We start from the raw sequence: 18471 nt of genomic DNA, 5'->3' as shown, positions 1-18471 counted from the left end.
CGATTGGGCTTTTGATCATAACGGGCTTTTCCACGTATGCATACGTGATGTGTTATTTCTTGGTTTAGTCCGGTCATTAATAATTTTATTTTGAATATGTAAAATCAGAATTCCGATGAAATCACGAGAAGATTTGTTAGATTAGCATAACATTTGATAACCAAAGGTATGAAACTACGTGAAGGACTTGCGTTTTTTTCCTCTTTCCAAAATCAACATTGAAGTGCCTATCTCAGGTATTCTTAGATGAATTATTTCGCTCAGTTTTTGTATAATTCTTTAGCGAACATAACATTTTATTGAAATTCAAACATAATTTATAATGGACTATCGACTAATACAATAACGAGAAGGCTACTTGAAAAGGCAATTTTTACATATAAATAGGTGCATATGAAGATATCGATTACAAGAATAGGCATTGAAGAGACATCCATACAACAAAAGGCAAAACAAGCCATAGAAGGAATAGAAAACACATCAATAGAACGTAAACAAACATAAACGGATCACACTCACATGTGTTCGAGGATTTCTAACCCGACCAGGGCCGCAAGATTTTCCAAAAAATCAATTTATATCTGACCTGGCATATCCCATGCCACGTGGAGCTTAGGTGTTATGTCAAAATTTCCTGCTAGCAGGAACACAAACCCTATAAACCCGACGAAATTGACAATTTCGTCCCTGAAATATACACCGCAAGGCAAATTGATCCCTGAAATATATTATGTGTACTAATTAGTCTGAACGTTGCAAAAGTTTGAACCAATTGGCCCCTCCGTTCGAATAAATGCTGGTTAGCCCCTCACGGCCGTTAACTAGCACAGTGAGGTCGTCCCTGACCTGTCAAACCCCCCTTCCCTATCCCTTTTTTTTTTTTTTATTTAAAACAACAGAGAGACAGACAACCCTAAAATTGGTCCCTGAAAAACGCAAAACAGCCACAAAAAAAAAAAAAAAGGGTTCGGCCGTCTTTCAGTTTCATGCTCTCCTCCGGCTTCCTTTTCTCCCTCCATTCCTACTATTAAATCTCGGCGGCACTTCCGCCTGCTCAGATTGATTGTCTGCTTCAGCGGTGTATGAATTTCGATCTCATCTTTCCTCGTACCGAGCTCCTGATTCAGCTTACTCTCCGCTGCTCTGTCCCGCTCCTGCGAACTTCTCTCGAACTCCGCCACTCACTTCGACCTCGGACCGAGCTGCATCTCTGGAATTGGCCTGGTATCCCTCTCCTCAGCTCCTTAGCTGTCAATTTACATCAATCTGTAGCTTAATCTTGACTTCGACCTGCAAATGATCTTCTTAGTTTCGATTGAACTGATGTGGAATTGGTATCGATTGCTGTTCGATAGGCGTGTGTTTGTATTCATGAACGTGCAAGCTTACTTAGACGTTTTCACTGATGGATAAACGCATGCAACCTTTGAAACGTTCGGACTAATTAGTACAAATAATATATTTCATGGACTAATTTGCCTTGCGGTGTATATTTCAGGGATGAAATTTTATGTTTTGTCCTATAAACCCTAAAACCACCGTCCCAAGCTACACCACCGCCTGGTTCAATTCCGCTCAACCCTTAACTCGTTTAGGATCCGAGTCCTCTTTCTGAAGCTCCCATGGAGGAACAGCTGGCAGCCACTGACAGAAAGGTAAGATTTTCGATTTCGTCAAGTGGCAATTTGCAAAGCTCTCCTCTTTAACTCGCTCACGAGCTCAGAGTAACGTTGCACCCTGGTAGGTTCTTGTCGAGATAGTGAAGCTGGCCCAGAAACGAGGAATGAAAAGTAATAAAGGGGCCTGGAAGGATTTCTTGAATGCTCATGACAGAAAGTTTGGGGCTTCTATCAGTGATCCATCTAAGAGGACAAAGGATATATTGGTCGCCTTCCTGAATTCATTTACCGACCAGAATGATGTAAAGGTAACTTTTTTTGGGGGCAGAGTTGTTGTTCGTTTGCCTTATGATCACCTATGATTTGACTATCTTACTGGTTCTCGTCAACAGTTCTTAATGAAAGTTTTACAATGGCATTTGAATCGCGGCCTAGTGGAGCAATTGAAGCACGAATCTCCAGATAATGAGTCACTCGAGCAGGTATGAACATATGAAAGCTTGTGCCGAAAGAATTTCGCATTATCCTCGAGTGCTGTTGCTGAGATGACCTTTCTAAAACCGCTTAGCAAAGTTTCAGTAGCTTATGCAAATATAATGTGTGACGAATAGAAATGTAGCGCCAAAAAAAAAAAAGCACTGTAGTAAATGATTTCTGAAGTTACAAAATATTATCGTGAACATTTTAGCTTCCCTTCGAGTTTTTCATGACAGTGATCTCTGCATGAATCATTACTTTGAGCAAGCCTTCAAATTTTCTCTTTTCATGACACTTGTCGAATGTGACGTGGCAGTGCAGAGGCTTGTTCGCCTAACTATCGAGCATCCACAATATCCGTTGGACTATTCTTTCCCATCATTTGATGAGGTTTGTTGAAGCCACTGATCTCATGTTTTCTCATGTTTACTTTGAATGCTTCTTTAAAATCAGATATATATCAACTTCTGTACTAGATTGGTGAATCATAATGCTCATAGAGATGTCGGATCACTTCATTCCTGGTGTATGAAATTCATTTAATAATTTTAGCTTGTCCCCTAAAAACTTATTCTGATTTCCACGCCATCTTAGAAGCTTGACTATTTTTGTTTCAGTGATTTTCTTTTATTAATATTTGCTGGTATTTTGTATATATTTTAGCTCTTCAGATTCTGTTCATACTCGATTCTGTTTAGATTCTAGGTTCTTATTGCTCATTTCCTCTTATGGTGGAGCAGGACTGGGTTGTGATGAAGCTTAAAAAATCCAAGTGGAAGAAGTCAACTGCAATGGTCGCTGTTGATTGTGAAATGGTTCTATGTGAAGATGGTACAGAAGCTTTAGTGAGAGTATGTGTCGTAGATCGTGATCTTCAGGTACATCAAAACATACTCATGTATTGTACCGATTATCCAGCAAGCCCAGTTGAAAGGACCCAATGAAATATTTGACTATATATTACCAATTTATGTTGGTGTTACGTGATAATTTTGAGACTCTATTATGATCAAGGTCAGCTTGCAAGCACCTCGCTGCTGTTGCAAAGCTTTTGCTTGTTCTAGTGTTCATTTTGTAACATTGGTTTTGGTAGGTCAAACTGAACGAGCTTGTGAAGCCCGATAGAACCATTGCAGATTATAGAAGTGAGATAACTGGTGTCACTGCAAGCGATTTGGATGGAGTTAATTGCTCACTGGCCGATGTGCAGGTGCTGTATTTGCACCCTTACTATGTGCTTGGCCTTTGAATGTAGTTTACTGAAAGAAGTTTGTTTAATATTTGCAGAATTCTTTGAAGAAGATTTTGTCACATGGAACCATCTTGGTGGGCCACGGTTTAAATAATGACCTTAAAGGTACAACATCACTGTATATATTGTCTATCCTTTTTGTGTATCGACACACACACACACACACACACATATATATTTATAGTCATTTTATTCATTTTCATTTTTCTGATTCAGCATTGAAGTTAGATCATGCAAGAGTAATCGACACATCTTACATCTTCAAGTACCCAGGCGAACCTATTCTTCGAAGACCATCCTTGAATAACTTATGTAAGGCAAGTTATGAATGAAGTTATTGCTTTTTTTTTTTGATGGGTAAGTTATTGCTTTTTTTCTTTATATGACCTGCTCTTCTTCTGTCAGCAGCATCTCATTAAGGTCTTAATTTTTACAGTCAGTTTTGGGCTGCGAAGTTAGGAAGGTAGGTGCTCCACATAATTGTTTAGACGATGCCTGTGCAGCAATGAAACTCGTCCTTGCTTTGATTGAGCGTGGAATTGATGGTGATATACTGTTTGTTCAAGAGGTTGTAAGTGGTCGGTTTTCAATATTATTGTAATAATCCTTTTCCCATTATCTGGCTAGATTAGAGAATCCTCACTTTAATTTCATTTTTAATTTTCTTAGATCCCCAACTCTGAAATAGAAAAGCTCTTTATTCACCGAATACCAGTTAATCTGCCTATTGAAGAGCTGCAGAGGGCCATCCCAGGGAAGTATAAGCTTGAAACCAAGGTGAGAGTTTCCCATACATTGTCAGGATGATTAAGCACTCCGCATATTGAACCAACTTGTTTCATGGCATGGGACAGTGGGTCCTCTGGGGTTCGATAGTTTCCATCTGCATCTATTATAGAGAAAATATTTCGAATTCTATGAAAATTTAGAATACATAAAAGCTATTGAACTGGTGAATAATTTTTTTACACTTGCAGCCTCCGAAGAATGCAAATGGGGATAAGTATTCAGCCTTCGCCGTTTTTGAGAGGCCAGAGGAGGCTCATTCTACATTTGAGAGTTTAAAAGGCAGCCTAGAAAAGGTTTACACCATAGTAACATATCTTCGTGTTCATATCTTAGATTTGATGGTACATGTCATAGTAAAAAGGTAAAGATGTTTTCTACCCCAAATTTTAGGACTCATTTGGACGGGTACAGAAACTCATCACACTTCAGCCGAGCTCAGGAGGCACTGCTAGCATTTACATTCGCAAAATTGTGAGCGACTCTTTGGGAAGCCAAGCTTCCGAGAAGAAACGAGCTGCCACAGAAGAACCGGCCCTGAATGAAGCGAAGAAGCAGAAGGTAGAGGAGAAGAGCCAGTGTGAGGATCACTTGGAAGAGATCGGGAGGTTGAAGCAAGAGTTGAGTCAAAAGGACCTCCAACTAAAGAACGGCTGCGAGGGCCACTTGAAGGAGATCGAGCAACTGAAGCAGGAGCTGTCTCAGAAGACTCTTGAGATCTCTGTTCTGCACAAGATTGTGAAGCAACTCAAAGGAAAGGAAGAAAAGGGTAAGAAGGGGTCATGATTAGGATTTGATTGAAGCTGTTGCTCTCTCGCTGATTCTTTACTTGAACCTCAACTGGATCCTCTAGTTTTGTGCGGGTTGATTGCCGCAGAGGAAGAAAGACATCGGGCTTTGAAGGAGATGATGTGAGTCGTCATGTTATTTTGACTAAAAGGGGCTGAAAAAAGTGGTAGACGAGCAGAATTTTCATATCAATTTTGCTTCCGAAGTCTATTGAAGAAGATTTTAATAGTACATCTTTAATTAGACATTGTCTCATCTTTTAACTAAAGTTAGTTTCGATATTGTACCATTCTGCAATTTGGTACTGATGTGTATACTACGTTCTGGCGGGGAAGCGCTCTGCAAAACGAAGTTATTTGCTCAACTGAAAATGCATACTTATGCCTTTGATTTTTTAAATTGGAAAAGAGATAGTACAACAGCAGCGGGTCCCGAGTTCGAGTTCCACTACAGGGATCCTTTGCATTCTGCAGCTGCGTAATTGCAAAGGAAATGAAAAAGGAAAGAAGGGATGAACATGCTAAACATGATATGAACAGTTACAAGCCTTGGAGAGGTTATATATGCTCCCATTTCTGAGGTTTCTTTCTCTTTGAAGTCATTCGCTTTCGTAATCTTCCTCATCTCCAAAGGTGAAAACTGAAGCATCAGCCGCGACAACCTTGAACTCGCTGTTTCCTCCAGAGTCAGGCTTAGATATGTTGGCTATGGAAGGATCAGCCTTCCCTGAATCATTCTGCTGAGCAGATTCCTTGCTCCCAGTAGAGACTTCCTGCTTGGCGAATTCCTCTGATGCAGGACCAGTGGCTTTAGGTTCGTCTCCATTATTGGTAGTTTGAGTGTGCCTGCTCTTTGGAGACCCATCCTCTCCCTCACTGTCCGAGAAAACATCATCTTCTTCGTTCCCAGATGCCTTCTTCGCGTTGGTGTTTGAAGGGTCTCTGCTGCCAGAGGTATAGTTATGGTCTGAGGAATTCTCGGGTTTTCTCCCCTCGGTTTTGGGTTTTGCATGGAGAGATTCCTTGTAGTCTACCATCACGATTTCGAGCTGGAATCCAGGAGAAGGCAGTTTTCGCTGCAGGACAGTTTTGGCAATGACTTAGGGCATGTCATTCAGAGAAATCGAGAGCAAATCTGCAAATGGAATTGATGGCATGGTTTCTACGAAAATAATCCATTCGGAATGCATTGCTAGAACATCAGATGTCACAGGCATTCCGTTCTCTCGTCACTCCACTGCAATCGACAGGCCATAAAAGAATAAGCCAATTATTTACCTTATCAAAGCCATCGAGATCAGATGAGCTCAGAGTAATCTTGTTCTCCATCATCGTGGTATTCAACCAACTACAAGAAGCAAAAGGCATAACCAGAATCATTGAAACTTGAATAAATAATTAAAAACTTTTCCAGTTGATTCCTTCTCTGTAATGGTTGTTCGTGTATCAAAGTGCATGATGTCCGGAGGAAATCCACAGTTTAATCCATTTTTATGGTCTAGAAGTTGATGGGAGACAAGCTAATACTATTATCGAGGCCTTGCCGAAATTTCAGCTATTCGTAGGAGTTTAGTCTTCTAGTGGTAATAGTTTCTTGTGAACAACAATGAGAGATTAGGTAATAGACAAACCAATAGAAGTCGCCTTGACGTTCATGAAAGCAGAGTTTGAAGTCCCCAGCCAGTTCCGTCAAACCAGGCTCTCCAGGCAAGGCAAATATTACAATTCCTTTTTTTGCAGATCTGATCCAGAAATCTTCTGGCTGGAAACGATAAATTCGTCCGATAAGATGAGATTTCTCGAGACTAACATAGGGAAAATTCATCCAGAGGGGAGGGGGGGAAGAGAGAGAGACAGAGAGAGAGAATAAGCAGAAGAGGGAAGCTATCATAAGGATACCATCAGATCCTTCGTCTTTGGATGCTTTTTCGTTGTAAAAAGAACACCTGCAATTCAAATTCCATCAGTTGCATGAGATCCATGAACATTGAAAGTCCAGAAAATTCAGACTCAGGCCCTCCATTTTGATAATGGAAATGGGTAAAAACTACAGCTCATTGAATTCAACGTATGAAAAGGAGACAACAGAATCTTGTCTCCAAAAGAAATTTAATGGTCTATACAAACTTTCGAAAGTTCTCTAAAAATCACTGACTTTGGATGCCAGTAATCTGAGATACTTTCTTATAGATACTAAAAGCATTTTCAAATAATGTTAACCAAAATACCTGCCCTATTTCTTGATATGAGAATATTTTGGTTGCATAAGAAGTGTTTCTATCCATGTGAATGGGCAGAGAGAAAAGTTCATTCAATTGAAGAATGAAGTGACAATACAAACAATAGATATCTCACTGTCAAAATAAATTCTGGCATTCTGCTGACTGGGCAATTGATACAGTGTTTTTTTTTTTTTATACATAACCAGAAGGATATTCCACTGTACTAATAACTGGAGCTAAAACTGAAAGAAAGGAGCAAAGGAGATCCCACAGTCATAACTGCATAAAACAATGGCAAAGCATTTCCCTTTCTCTTTATATAAATAAAAATGCCTGAGAAGTTGAAAATTGAAATATACAGTTATTGGAAGCAACAGACCGTTATGATTAGATATGGTAATGGATGGCCTTATCCAATAAGGACAATTATGAAGCTTGAATCCTCTAAGCATACACCTGTACAAACAAAATTTCAGTGTCCTTATGCAATGCAAAAAGTATGGGGCATTATTCAGATTTGAAAGAAAAAATGAGCAACTTGCTGATAATTCCATATCTTTTGTTTGGATAAGTATGATTTGAAACTTTGGTTCTTTATCAAGAGGGCCTTTTTGGACTTTCTAGGATAAATGTAATTCCATTGGACATAAAATCCCCTCTCTATGAGTCAGACAGGTTTATGGATAAGTACCTACGTCCTGGCGGAGTTTCTCCTTTGAAGTTCATCAGGATATTCTCAAAATATCTGACATAACGCTGAAGAAGAGACATCAATAAGAAGGATTTTAATATAGGAACTCCAAACAGAAAGAAAGAAAATAGTGGGTGTTAATAGACTAACAATCTGACTAGGGAGAACTAGAGCCTTTGCATCTACGCATCTTTTTTCGTTGTAGTAGGACATAGCTTCTTCAGCTGTTGGGAAGAACTGCAGCAAGATAGCAAATGGGGAACAGAGGAAATAAAATTGCCAAGAAAATTGCCACTCCCTTAATTTATAGAAGCAGCAAACACAGACCAGGGTATAAAGATTCTTCAGTAAATACTTACTTTGAGGTATAAGAGAAGACTACAGATCATCAGTCCTGTCCTTGCCATGCCAGCTTTACAATGAACTACCACAACATTCTGTATATCCTCTTTCAACCATGAGCATGCACTTTGACAGAATGATAATATGAGTTGGATAGGAGGACAATTGTGGTCATCAAATGGAAAATGCGCAACCTGCATTAAGTCAAATTCATATGTCTATATCTATGGGAATGGCGTATTTAATTTCTGTTACAGGAGGAAAAGGCAAAAAGCAGAAGCATAAAACCGTAAAGGGCATATAGGAGAAAGGATGTTAGACAAAGGCGCGGAGAGGCCACCCAAAAGTCATAAAATTTAGACATGAATTTATAAGGAATAGAAGTTCAGCCTCATGGAGATTCTGTTACGTTTAAAGAGGACCCTAGCTGACCATGTGGAGCCTAAGGCATTACAAGTGACTTGCTCGGTCGCAAAGCTGAAGATCAATGTAATGTGATCTGGATTTTGGTTAAGAACTCCAGTGTACTGTTAGTAAATATTATCTTGTAGATGGCTGCCTTTAGATTATATGACCAAAGAATATTGTCTGTGGCTGTGGAAGAATGAGCAAAACTATAGTAACTGAAAAGTTGAATAAAGGACAAGCAATGAATCTACAGTTTGCATCCAACAAGTTTATCAAGGTGCCCTATTACCTTATTGAGAAAAAGCTCATCAATGTAACGAGGGAATTACCTTTCCCTTAAATAGCGAAGCATCATACAGCCTCTCTGAGCAGAGATTGTAGACTTTATAATTTCCCTGAGAAGTGTTTCCATGAGAAAAATGGTGAAACCAATATCTATGGCTTGAAGCCAGAGATTGTCTAAAGTTACACACAGCATCAAGAGATTGAAGCTTAATTTACCGGGTGATGTGTCTCGAAAAACCTTATAACTTCTTCCATGTGATTACGATAAAATCCCTGCATAACAATTATTGGTCACTATAAATTCATGAAGTCAACAGACATAATCGGGCGGGGGGGGGGGGGGGGGGGGGGGGGGGGGGGGGGGGGCATGCTCTTTGAGTCTTTTCACCTCTATATACCCGAAAATTCCAGAGCTTATATCCCCAGCAGGAAATCCCATAGCAATTATATTCTCAGTGATATACGTCAGATCCAAGTCAAATTCTCCTTCCTGTGAGGTTCCAATTATGCTTTAAGGTAAGCGGAGAAGGAAATAGTGAAATATCTATATTGCCAAAAAAAAAAAGAGGACATCAGGTAAAAGGAGAATCATGCAATTACTCGAGATAAAATTTCATGTTTGGAGCTGCTGTTTCCCAGCATACATAAAGGATTCTAGTAGTTATTGTCATGAAACAGTATTTGGATGCTCCAAAGAAGATATGGTCATGCTACCTGGTATCTTCGTTTATTTTGGGACACCATATGCCGTGCCTTGACCTGGACAGCCTTCACAGCACCCCGGGATGAATCAACAAAACCTTTAGTAAGTGTCTCCAGAACACCCGACTGACCACTTGGTGTTTGAGCACCATCCTTTGTAGTGGAAGTTGCAGAAGGCAAATGTGATTTTATTCCAGTAGCAAATCGTGACAGTGCTGAGAAACCAGAATTCTCTTGCGGATTTGCTAGGGGCTGGGGAAGTTTCAAATTCCTGGCCCATGATGTTATGCCAGAAGCAGATAATAGAGGTGGGGATTCTTGTCCTAATGATTTTGTCTGTGAGGCAGAAGAGTCTGAAGTTGCTTGTTCAGGAACTCCCGGAGGATGTTGGGAATACTGCTCAGAAACTATGGGAGGAGGTTGGGAAGATGCCTCCACAGCTTTAGCATCCATTCTGCAACCAGATGAAGATTCAGGAAAAGGCACAATTCAGATGCATGACTTTAATGCACTAGTTGCAAGTATTATGTACAAGTATATCACCCTCCAATCCCTAATAATTTTTCAAATAAGTTGCAAAGGAACAAAAGAAAATGTTTAGCTACTACCACAGACAACCACACAGAAAAAAAAGCATGCATAAATCCTTTTAAGCAACATCAAGTGTTAGATGTGTACCAACCCTGCTTTTAGCTGTTAAATCAGCACGTCCCCTTCATACGGAAAATCAAGATTAGTTATTGTAAGGGACACAATGACAGGTTTCCTTAATAAATGATTAATCCTAAGTACGTAAAATGGAGATGAGGCAAGAGAAAGTTGAGGAAGGCAGTTGGACGATGAGAAAATTTTGGCACTTTTTAGCTTTCTGTTCTGAATTTGCTAAATTTGCCTATACCACCTTCTAGACTATACTGATAGTCCCAAACTGGCTTCAGAATATCAGCAGTATGGACCGTGTAGAAAATTCGACTAAATAGGCATTTGTGGGTTCACGCTCTGGCAGTACTTGTGGATTAAGGGTCCAAGAAGAGGGACACCATTTGCGGTCAAGGACGATGATTTGCTCTTTCATAAAGACTTCAACTTGCACTTCAAAATTTAATAAAAAGCCCTCCTTGACAGTATATTCAGCGGTGATACACTTTTCTTCACCTTAAAGAATCTGCAACTAAAATTTTTAAAAAAGTAGGGAGGTAAACTCAGCGGTGCAGAATCATTGAAAATGACAAGAAACGTAGCTCAGCTATGGAAGCAAATTACAGCAACCGCTCAACAGAATCCTAAGCTTTCAGAGACTAACGCTAAAAAGGAGCCCGGAGACTCCGCTAAAAGATCATGAAGATAGGCATATATAAGATCATTGACGTGCTTGGTGGATTCTCATTGTCCAGCTGTTCCAGCAGCTAGAACCGCCATTGCAGCAATCATCTTATCCAAATTGAATCGCCAATCACAGTGCAAACTCTGACACGCGTCTTACTAAGTCATATTCCCGATTTACAGTGTAAAAGTATCCAAAGCATTTCAGAGAGAGATCTGGAGAATGTGCTTCATGCGAATTCATCAGATCAGCTGTATTCACTCGCGGATCGTGGTTTCGAAGCGGTGACATTGGTCACCACGAACATGTATGAGCAATTGAGCAATAAGCTTTCCACAGACGAAATCGGATAAGGATCACGAGCTCTATCTACTGAGATTTGGAAGTGTGGGATACGCATTTACCTCTCTTGTTTCTTCTTCTCCTACTCCTTCTCCTTCTCTTCCTCCTTCTTCTTCTTGTTCCAGGCGGGATTGGATAAAAGTTTTGCAGACAAGCAGCAATGGCGGAATCGCTCGTTATGACGGGAAAAACGTGAACTTCAATATGAGCGGAGAAAGCGAACGTGACGGAGCAGCCAAATTCAGGTTTCCTCAATTAATTATATATATATATATATATATATTATTTATTTCGAAATCAAATTTACATGTATTTCTAATTCGATTCCCAAACTAATTACTCATTATCCAACACGGAAGTCGCCTTAGGCAAAATAATCTCAACATTATTTTGCTGCATCTTACACACCATATTGGTGTGTTTGGTTTTAGAGTTGAGTTTTGATTTTAATTAAATTATAATGATTATGTTGTTGAGTTATGAAAAAAGTGTGAAAAAATAACGAATAGTTGAAAAAAGTAATAATTGTATTGTTGAATTGTGGAAAATATAATGGATAGTTGAGAGAATTTAATATTAAAAATTGAATTGAATGGTTAAAAAATTGAAGAAAAAGGAAAAAGTAATAATTATATTGTCAATTGTTGATTTTTGTTGTGTAGTGAGTAAAGTCAAAGTTAGAGTTAAAATTTATCGTAAAACCAAACGAATAGCATTTCGAGCAATTGAAGAAGATCTTCTACACATGAGGAAATATTAATTGATTGTGGGTCATCTCACTATTACATATGATTGATAATGTCGTTTTATCATGTACAACGACCTGTGGAATTCATTTTTGATGAGTGAATTTCGATGACACCCCTATAATTTATAAAATAGTCAGCGACACGCCTTCATTTCAAAATTAGTCACACATCACCCCTTCTTTCATTGATTTCTACTGTTTTTTTTCTTAAATCGATCATATTTGGTTCGGGTAAAAAAATCATGTAACGAATCGATTTGTGCAGTTCCGTTACATAAGATCCACGCAGCAAAGTGAATGTTCTTTTGGTGTCACGTCAACGAAATCAGGGGTGGTGTGTGACTAGTTTTTTAAAGAAGGAGTGTTGTGAATCATTTCGCAAACTATAGGCGATGTCGAAATTTACCCTTGACGAAGTTAAACTAAGAGAAGCTGCCAATCTTGAGGGGCTAATTTAAAAAAGAAAAGAATAGTGAGCAAATTAATAAATAGAATAAATATAGGGGCTAACTGAAGATCTGAGAATTATTTTTATCCAAAAGAGAGAAAATACCTCTCTGATTTTTGGGGGGAGAGAGAGGGAGCACACGGAAAAGGAACGAAATCATCGACCGCGAAAATAAGCGAAGGCGCTAGCGGGCCCCACAGATGGAGACCACCACCGGCGCAACAACCGTCACCCCGGCGGAGGGCCTCTCCCCCGACTCCGTGTCCTCCCCTCTGTCACGGCTGACCTTCGCCGTGTCGCAGCGCTACCGGCACCTCCTGGACAAGTCGGTCCCCCACGTGCTGTACCGCTGGATCGGCCTCTTCGTGCTCGCCTTCATCTACTTCCTCCGCGTCCACCTCGTCGAAGGGTTCTACATCGTGACCTACGCCATCGGGATCTACGTGCTGAACCTCCTGATTGGGTTCCTGTCCCCTCAGGTCGATCCGGAGATGCAAGACCTCATGGACGGCCCCAGCCTCCCTACCCGCGGATCCGACGAGTTCCGGCCCTTCGTCCGCCGCCTCCCGGAGTTCAAGTTCTGGTACGGTTGACTTTTCCCTCCCCTCTTTGACCATTCTTGATGTTTCTCCTCGTTGGCCGTCAATTAATTTGTGTCTTGTATGGAGAAAATCCTGTTCTGCTTTGCTGAAAAGCTGCAATTGATGCTCGACTTTAGGTGGCGATGAGTATAAATTGATCTAAAGAAGCTGACCATTTCATATGATCAATGGAATGATTCATCCAATCATATTTTTGATAAATAAAAGAAAAAAATTCAAACTCGGAGCAACTAGTGACTAATGAATTCCATTTGAATGATTCACCCAATCATATTTTCGTGTGAGAGATCACTAGCATGACGATGCTCAGCTCTGAACTTTTTGTGTTGGGCAGTTGAGCTCGCACTCAGCTTGTTGTGAATGCTGTGCTTATTGGTGGAGAAGGTGCATGCTTTGCATCTTTGTTGCAGGTTTTAACGCAAAAGATCGGCAGTTTATTGTATTCCGTTCCCATCAGTAGTGTCAAGTCGGAAAACAAACTTTTTATTAAGTTATATCGATGAAGAGAAGGAAGAGATGCTGAATTTCTTCTCGGTTGGATGTGGGACTGCTTGGCATTTTTCGAGAACACCTTGGTACTGATAAATGGTTCATATGGAATTCATAATTCAATATTTGCTCCGAGTTCAAAGTTCCCTTTTTTCACTGATAGGAGGAAGGAGTGCATTTTGCTTATTAGAATCTCAATATTGACCGGCATGATTCAGAACTCATTTTCCCTGTTTTCATCTTTGATTGGCAGGATATCCTTTTAGCAAGAGGAGAATTAAAGTTCTTTTTCTCTTTCACATAGTTAAGAAGTGCTTATTCATCACAAGTGATTGCGTGATCCTTTTAAATTGTAGGGGTTTCTAGATATGAAATTGACCTCTGATCTGATGACCAGTTCTGTTTCTGTCTCTTTTGAAGGTTATCCATGACTTATGTCTTCTTGATCGGCTTCGTGTGTACCTTCTTCTCCGTGTTCGACGTGCCTGTATTTTGGCCGATTCTTCTCTTTTACTGGGTGGTGTTGTTTTCTGTGACTATGAGGAGACAGATTACGCTCATGGTCAAATACAAATACGTCCCATTCACCTTTGGGAAACGGGTATCCTATAACTCATCTAACTCTCCTGCTTTTATAATTTCGTGAATATATAATTAATTCTATCTTCGATAACTTCTTTTTATCTATGTCAGACGTACGGGAAGAAACCTTCTTCAACTGATACCACCTCCTCTCAACCTAGGGATTAAGTTCTTCGTGTAGTCAGAAGAAGTATGCAGTTCTTTTAGGGGGTATTTGAGGCTACTGCAGATCGTGCCTGCAGTATGCCCTTTTTCTGATGTTCTCATCATAATTGAAACGGGAGGAGCTCTTTCGATTTCTCCTGCTCACAGAAGAGTGCCCAGAAGAATACTAGCTTCTCACATATTGCTCGATCCTATGCTTGCCTGCTGGCATAGTTAATTCTGGACAAGCCCTCTCGTATCATTATATAGGCTTTTTATGGAGGGAACCTTAGTAAATTGATGACAGATTTTCCCGTTAATTTTCCTTTCTCAATTTGCTGACATGTTGGATTTAGTCATCTAGTGGCTCTGTAAAACTCATTTTGGAATCAAGGTCCCTTTTCGGGAATTGTCACGCAATTACGGATGTGGTTTTTGATTATAATCATTGTTGAGTTGCCTCCCCTATTTACTGTTGTTCGCATCATGATCAAGATTTTCGTTTGAGCTTTGAACATTTGATTTCATGGAATTTACTCTCAGCACTGCTCTGTGTCAAAGAACAGAGTTGAAACGAACTAAATCTGCAAATGTACCATGGCTATCTCTGTTTCATTTCCAGAAGTCCATTTGAACGGACAAACAATTAAGAGACAATCCAACAGTTCAATCATCCCAAGAACTTTTGCCAAAACAAAGAATCACAGGACAATCCGCGGCCCAAAGCTTGCAAGACAAGACAGTATCCTTGTATCAATCAATTTTTCCTGTATGAAACCTTAGCCTTCTATGTGAAACCAACCGGAAAACGAAGGAAATATAGAAGAGTGTAACAGGAGGCTGCACGTAGCTCAAGAACCTGCAGGCCTTTAGTAGTCTTAAACCCCATAGAAGGTCTGAGCTAAGGTGAGCAGCAGGAGAACCACAGCTGCTATAAGGGAGATTATAGCCCAAGGATTGCTGAAGTAGTTGTGCTTGAGGCTCACCCTCCAGGTGTTCCACCGATGGTCATAGTATCGGTTCACCTCCACGGACAGGGTCGAGAGGTAACTGTCATTGATGTCAAAAACGACCTCCTTACAGAGCCGGTTGAATAAGTCTGCCACCTCTGCGTCGCTTCCAAGCCAGTGCTCAATGATTCCACAGTAGTGCAAGTATCCGACATCCTCGGGGGAGTTTACGAGATTGTCCATGAAGACCACGTAGGAGGTCACTTCGTTGGAGCAGTCGAAGTGGGACTGCTCAAATGCGATGAGGTTGAGGAAAAGTGATCGGGTTCCGTCATGGATCAGGAGCCTCGGGATACGGAGGACACCGTTCTTGAATTTGATGTCCCAGAACCGGTCGGTCTTCTGCTTCCTGACCTTGATCCCAGCCTCTCTTAGCTCCGTCACACAATGTATGAGCTGCTGCCTTCTCTTGTCTGCGACCCGGTTCGTGTTCGACCAGCGCTTGATCCAGTTCCCAGGGACAGGCTTCGGGCCCAAATTGAGGAGGCTCCTCCTGAACACCTCGAGGCAGTGAAGCCCGCTCTGATAGTCCGATAACGGATCAAAGGTTGTCATGTGCCTGCACAGAAAACAGTAATAAGAAATATATTTCCACTATTCATCTGACAGCTTAAAAATTTTAGACTAGTTTCTTTCCGAGTACCCGAGGGACTCTAATTTGTTGCGGTCACTCTGTGTCAATGGCTCATCTGTGGGCATCAAGGGGTCGAAGAACCTCAATGCAAGCTTTGCCACCAACCCCTTAAGGTCCGGGTCCCCCAGCTGAATCCCAAGAAGCCGGTCGAGGATAAACATCGGGATCTGATTCTCGAGCATGATCATGTCTCGCTGGATCGTGTGCATCGACCCCCTCATCGAGAAAACGGGATCATTCCTCGGGTATCCTAGCTGCTTGAACCCCTCCGCCACTCCGCGGAACAACTCTAGGATGAAGCACCCGTCAAGAGCCATCATCTCCACGAACTCATTGCTGCTCAGCGCAATCTGCCCCTCGTAGCAGGGCCGGGCCTTCTCCTCGAGCTCCTTGACAGCATCGAGGTAGAGGGTAATGTCGTGGCGGGTCCGCCTGAGGACGCGGTGGAGTGCCCGCCACTTGTGTCTGTCCATCTGGCGGAGCCGCTTCCTGCCGTGGTGATACGGCCCGAGGGAGACAATCTGCGGGACGTAGGCCTTGTCCTCTCCATCTTTAAGGTAATGCGGGATCCGGTATATCGAGAGCTTGGACCATGGGCACGCAGCGTCATCCTGCCGGGCCTGGTCGAGCCTGTCCCTGATGGAGATAACCCAGTCAGGCTCGCCCCGGCTGGGTGTCTTCTCATCTGGCCTGCCCTCCTCGATTGGTTTGATCTCAGCCTCGTCATTCAGGATCACGACGCGGAGGGAGGTGCTGGCTGGATCCTGGTGTTGGTTCCTCAGGGGCAGGTGCTGAGGTTGTTGGTGGTGTGGCTGTTGGTCCAATAATAAGTCTGCAGAGGCAGTGGAAGTTGATGTCTTGGGGAGATTGGCCTCCAAAGTTTCCCTAAGCTTAAGAGTGATCAAATACCAACTGTCTTTGTTGTACACAGCAACCATTGCTTCTGCTTTTCTTCTTTTCTTTTTCTTTTCTTTTTTTGTTGGTTTGGTTCTTTTGATCCTTTGAAAAGATTGGTTGCTTGGAGAGATATAAAACGGGGGAATTAAGAATTAAACAAAGAGAAGTTTCCTCTGTGATGTGATTATTAAATGTGGGGACAGAATATTAAATATGCATATATATATATATATGGATATATATTTATATGAAGACAATTCAATAAATAATTTATTAAGCAAACAAAGAATCAATAAATAATTAAATGGAAGATGAAGTTTTTCAATTATTTGAATATGAATGGGGTGGTTCTGGTATGAATGATTAATGTTGCAAGCTCAGCACTCTGACCCCTTCACCATCATCTCTTCTTATTTTTGCTTATGGCTTTCTTTCTGCATGACTTTCGCGTGGTGTTTGGTCTTAACAACTGTACAATAGGCTTGTTATCTCCAAGCCCTCATTGTTTTTGTACTTTTGTTTGCCTTATCTTGTTCTCTTTTGAATTACTTGAAATAAGATGGAGCTAAAATCGGTACCGTGAACAATTTGTATTTTAACTGATTGAATTAATAGAAAGAAACAACACTTATTTAAAATAAAAAAATGATGCAGTGATATTTTGTGCTTAAGCATGAATAATACGATAATATTACAAGAAAGTTCGTTTAGGCTCACTTACGCTTCTTAATATTATAAAAATGTTCCACCTAAAATGGTTTCCTAGCTCCTTTATTCCATTATCCTTTGTGTGCCTCTTTATATCATGGTCTCCAATGCAAAATCACCATCACTCTCATTCGCCTCGATGAAAGCTTTTGCGCTTTGGCCGAAGTTGGATAACCTTGATCAATGTATGGAGGAGGGCCGGTCATTGTCGACCAGATTTTGATCCATGTATTGATCTTAGTCTAGTTCATCATTGTGCAGTTTGTATGGGAAAAAAACTTTGCTGATGATATTTTCACCTACATAATTAAAGAGGTTAGCTAACAAAATGCTTTCGTGCTAGGAAACAAAAATCTTGCAAAGTTTCCAGAAAAGAGAATTATTTTCTTTTACTAAAAAAGAAAAAAAAAGTTTGTTAACGTTGTGAATAAGAACAGTAGAACATGTGGCCCAAAAGAAAAGGTAAACATAGAATAGAATCCAAATATTTACTTATAAAAAAAAATCCAAATATTCCATTCTTTTCTTCGGTAAAATTGAAAGTATTATTACGACTTAACTTACCACACTACAGGAGTTCACAATTCTTTGGAACTCAAACCCCATTACATCTCCATTAAAAATAAAAGAACAACTACAAGGAACAATAAATAAAATAGCTAAGTCATCCGGCATAATTCCTCCTAAACGTGCCAAATATTTTATTCGTTGATTTCTTTTAGTGAAAAACTTTCCGGTTTCGTACTTCAAAAAAAAAACAAAACAAAACAAAACTTTCTTCTGATTTTGTGCATGTCGCATGTCAGTATCCTTACCCTATTAATTGTTTTGTTTGGCAATGAAATCAAATTAATTTAACTTCACCTTATTTTACTTTTTTCTCAATTCAACAGTATAATACTTATTTTTTATCCTTTTTTTTCAATTTCTCTCTCACACTTTTTCTTATCTATTATTATAATTTATTTTTT

General features: G+C 40.4%; 4 protein-coding genes across 7 annotated transcripts; 2 read left to right on the top strand and 2 right to left on the bottom strand.

Annotated features, from left to right (window-relative positions):
- Positions 1-908: 908 nt before the first annotated feature.
- LOC116209167 (small RNA degrading nuclease 3-like) lies at positions 909-5212 on the top strand. Of its 2 annotated transcripts, none has more exons than XM_031542728.1 (13): positions 909-1224; positions 1499-1655; positions 1745-1927; positions 2012-2101; positions 2418-2486; positions 2837-2974; positions 3190-3306; positions 3384-3453; positions 3565-3665; positions 3785-3919; positions 4018-4125; positions 4326-4430; positions 4528-5212. In XM_031542728.1, exons 2-13 carry the CDS (start codon positions 1623-1625, stop codon positions 4918-4920), a joined length of 1542 nt encoding a protein of 513 aa, XP_031398588.1. In that variant the 5' UTR covers positions 909-1224; positions 1499-1622; the 3' UTR covers positions 4921-5212. The 2 variants fall into 2 exon arrangements, with proteins under 2 accessions (XP_031398588.1, XP_031398589.1); XM_031542729.1 differs by having other exon boundaries at positions 910-1224; positions 3785-3916; positions 4528-5204.
- Positions 5213-5283: 71 nt separating this feature from the next.
- LOC116209165 (phosphatidylinositol 3,4,5-trisphosphate 3-phosphatase and protein-tyrosine-phosphatase PTEN2A-like) lies at positions 5284-11477 on the bottom strand. 3 transcript variants are annotated; one of them, XM_031542724.1, is made up of 13 exons: positions 11301-11477; positions 9585-10026; positions 9259-9360; positions 9087-9143; positions 8915-8980; positions 8195-8371; positions 7986-8072; positions 7836-7900; positions 7524-7600; positions 6822-6868; positions 6554-6684; positions 6201-6270; positions 5284-5998 (listed from the first exon to the last, which is right to left on the bottom strand). In XM_031542724.1, the coding sequence occupies exons 2-13, from the start codon at positions 10023-10025 to the stop codon at positions 5522-5524; spliced, it is 1797 nt and encodes a 598-aa protein (XP_031398584.1). In that variant the 5' UTR covers position 10026; positions 11301-11477; the 3' UTR covers positions 5284-5521. The 3 variants fall into 3 exon arrangements, with proteins under 3 accessions (XP_031398584.1, XP_031398586.1, XP_031398583.1); XM_031542723.1 differs by lacking the exon at positions 11301-11477 and adding an exon at positions 10255-10790 and having other exon boundaries at positions 5522-5998; XM_031542726.1 differs by lacking the exon at positions 9259-9360.
- A 1050-nt stretch (positions 11478-12527) lies between these two features.
- On the top strand, positions 12528-14717 carry LOC116209168 (protein RER1A-like). Its single transcript, XM_031542730.1, has 3 exons — positions 12528-13017; positions 13946-14126; positions 14219-14717. Exons 1-3 carry the CDS (start codon positions 12635-12637, stop codon positions 14273-14275), a joined length of 621 nt encoding a protein of 206 aa, XP_031398590.1. The 5' UTR covers positions 12528-12634; the 3' UTR covers positions 14276-14717.
- Positions 14718-14844: 127 nt separating this feature from the next.
- LOC116209166 (UPF0481 protein At3g47200-like) lies at positions 14845-16932 on the bottom strand. The gene is made up of 2 exons (XM_031542727.1): positions 15905-16932; positions 14845-15820 (listed from the first exon to the last, which is right to left on the bottom strand). Exons 1-2 carry the CDS (start codon positions 16831-16833, stop codon positions 15130-15132), a joined length of 1620 nt encoding a protein of 539 aa, XP_031398587.1. The 5' UTR covers positions 16834-16932; the 3' UTR covers positions 14845-15129.
- Positions 16933-18471: the final 1539 nt, after the last annotated feature.

Source organism: Punica granatum, chromosome 5, assembly GCF_007655135.1.
Source record: "Punica granatum isolate Tunisia-2019 chromosome 5, ASM765513v2, whole genome shotgun sequence".
NCBI lineage: Eukaryota > Viridiplantae > Streptophyta > Magnoliopsida > Myrtales > Lythraceae > Punica > Punica granatum.
This window is presented reverse-complemented; position numbering and strand designations above follow the sequence as displayed.

Coding starts and splice junctions, on each gene's coding strand:
- LOC116209167 (XM_031542728.1), top strand. CDS start 1,623: ATGGAGGAACAGCTGGCAGCCACTGACAGAAAG. Junction 1,928..2,011: donor CCGACCAGAATGATGTAAAG/GTAACTTTTTTT, acceptor TCTCGTCAACAG/TTCTTAATGAAAGTTTTACA. Junction 3,666..3,784: donor CCTTGAATAACTTATGTAAG/GCAAGTTATGAA, acceptor TAATTTTTACAG/TCAGTTTTGGGCTGCGAAGT.
- LOC116209166 (XM_031542727.1), bottom strand. CDS start 16,833: ATGGTTGCTGTGTACAACAAAGACAGTTGGTATTTGATCACTCTTAAG. Junction 15,821..15,904: donor AACAAATTAGAGTCCCTCGG/GTACTCGGAAAG, acceptor TTTTCTGTGCAG/GCACATGACAACCTTTGATC.
- LOC116209168 (XM_031542730.1), top strand. CDS start 12,635: ATGGAGACCACCACCGGCGCAACAACCGTCACCCCGGCGGAGGGCCTC. Junction 13,018..13,945: donor CTCCCGGAGTTCAAGTTCTG/GTACGGTTGACT, acceptor TCTCTTTTGAAG/GTTATCCATGACTTATGTCT. Junction 14,127..14,218: donor CATTCACCTTTGGGAAACGG/GTATCCTATAAC, acceptor TATCTATGTCAG/ACGTACGGGAAGAAACCTTC.
- LOC116209165 (XM_031542724.1), bottom strand. CDS start 10,025: ATGGATGCTAAAGCTGTGGAGGCATCTTCCCAACCTCCTCCCATAGTT. Junction 7,901..7,985: donor TAGTTCTCCCTAGTCAGATT/GTTAGTCTATTA, acceptor TCTCTTCTTCAG/CGTTATGTCAGATATTTTGA. Junction 6,685..6,821: donor CAAAGACGAAGGATCTGATG/GTATCCTTATGA, acceptor TATCGTTTCCAG/CCAGAAGATTTCTGGATCAG.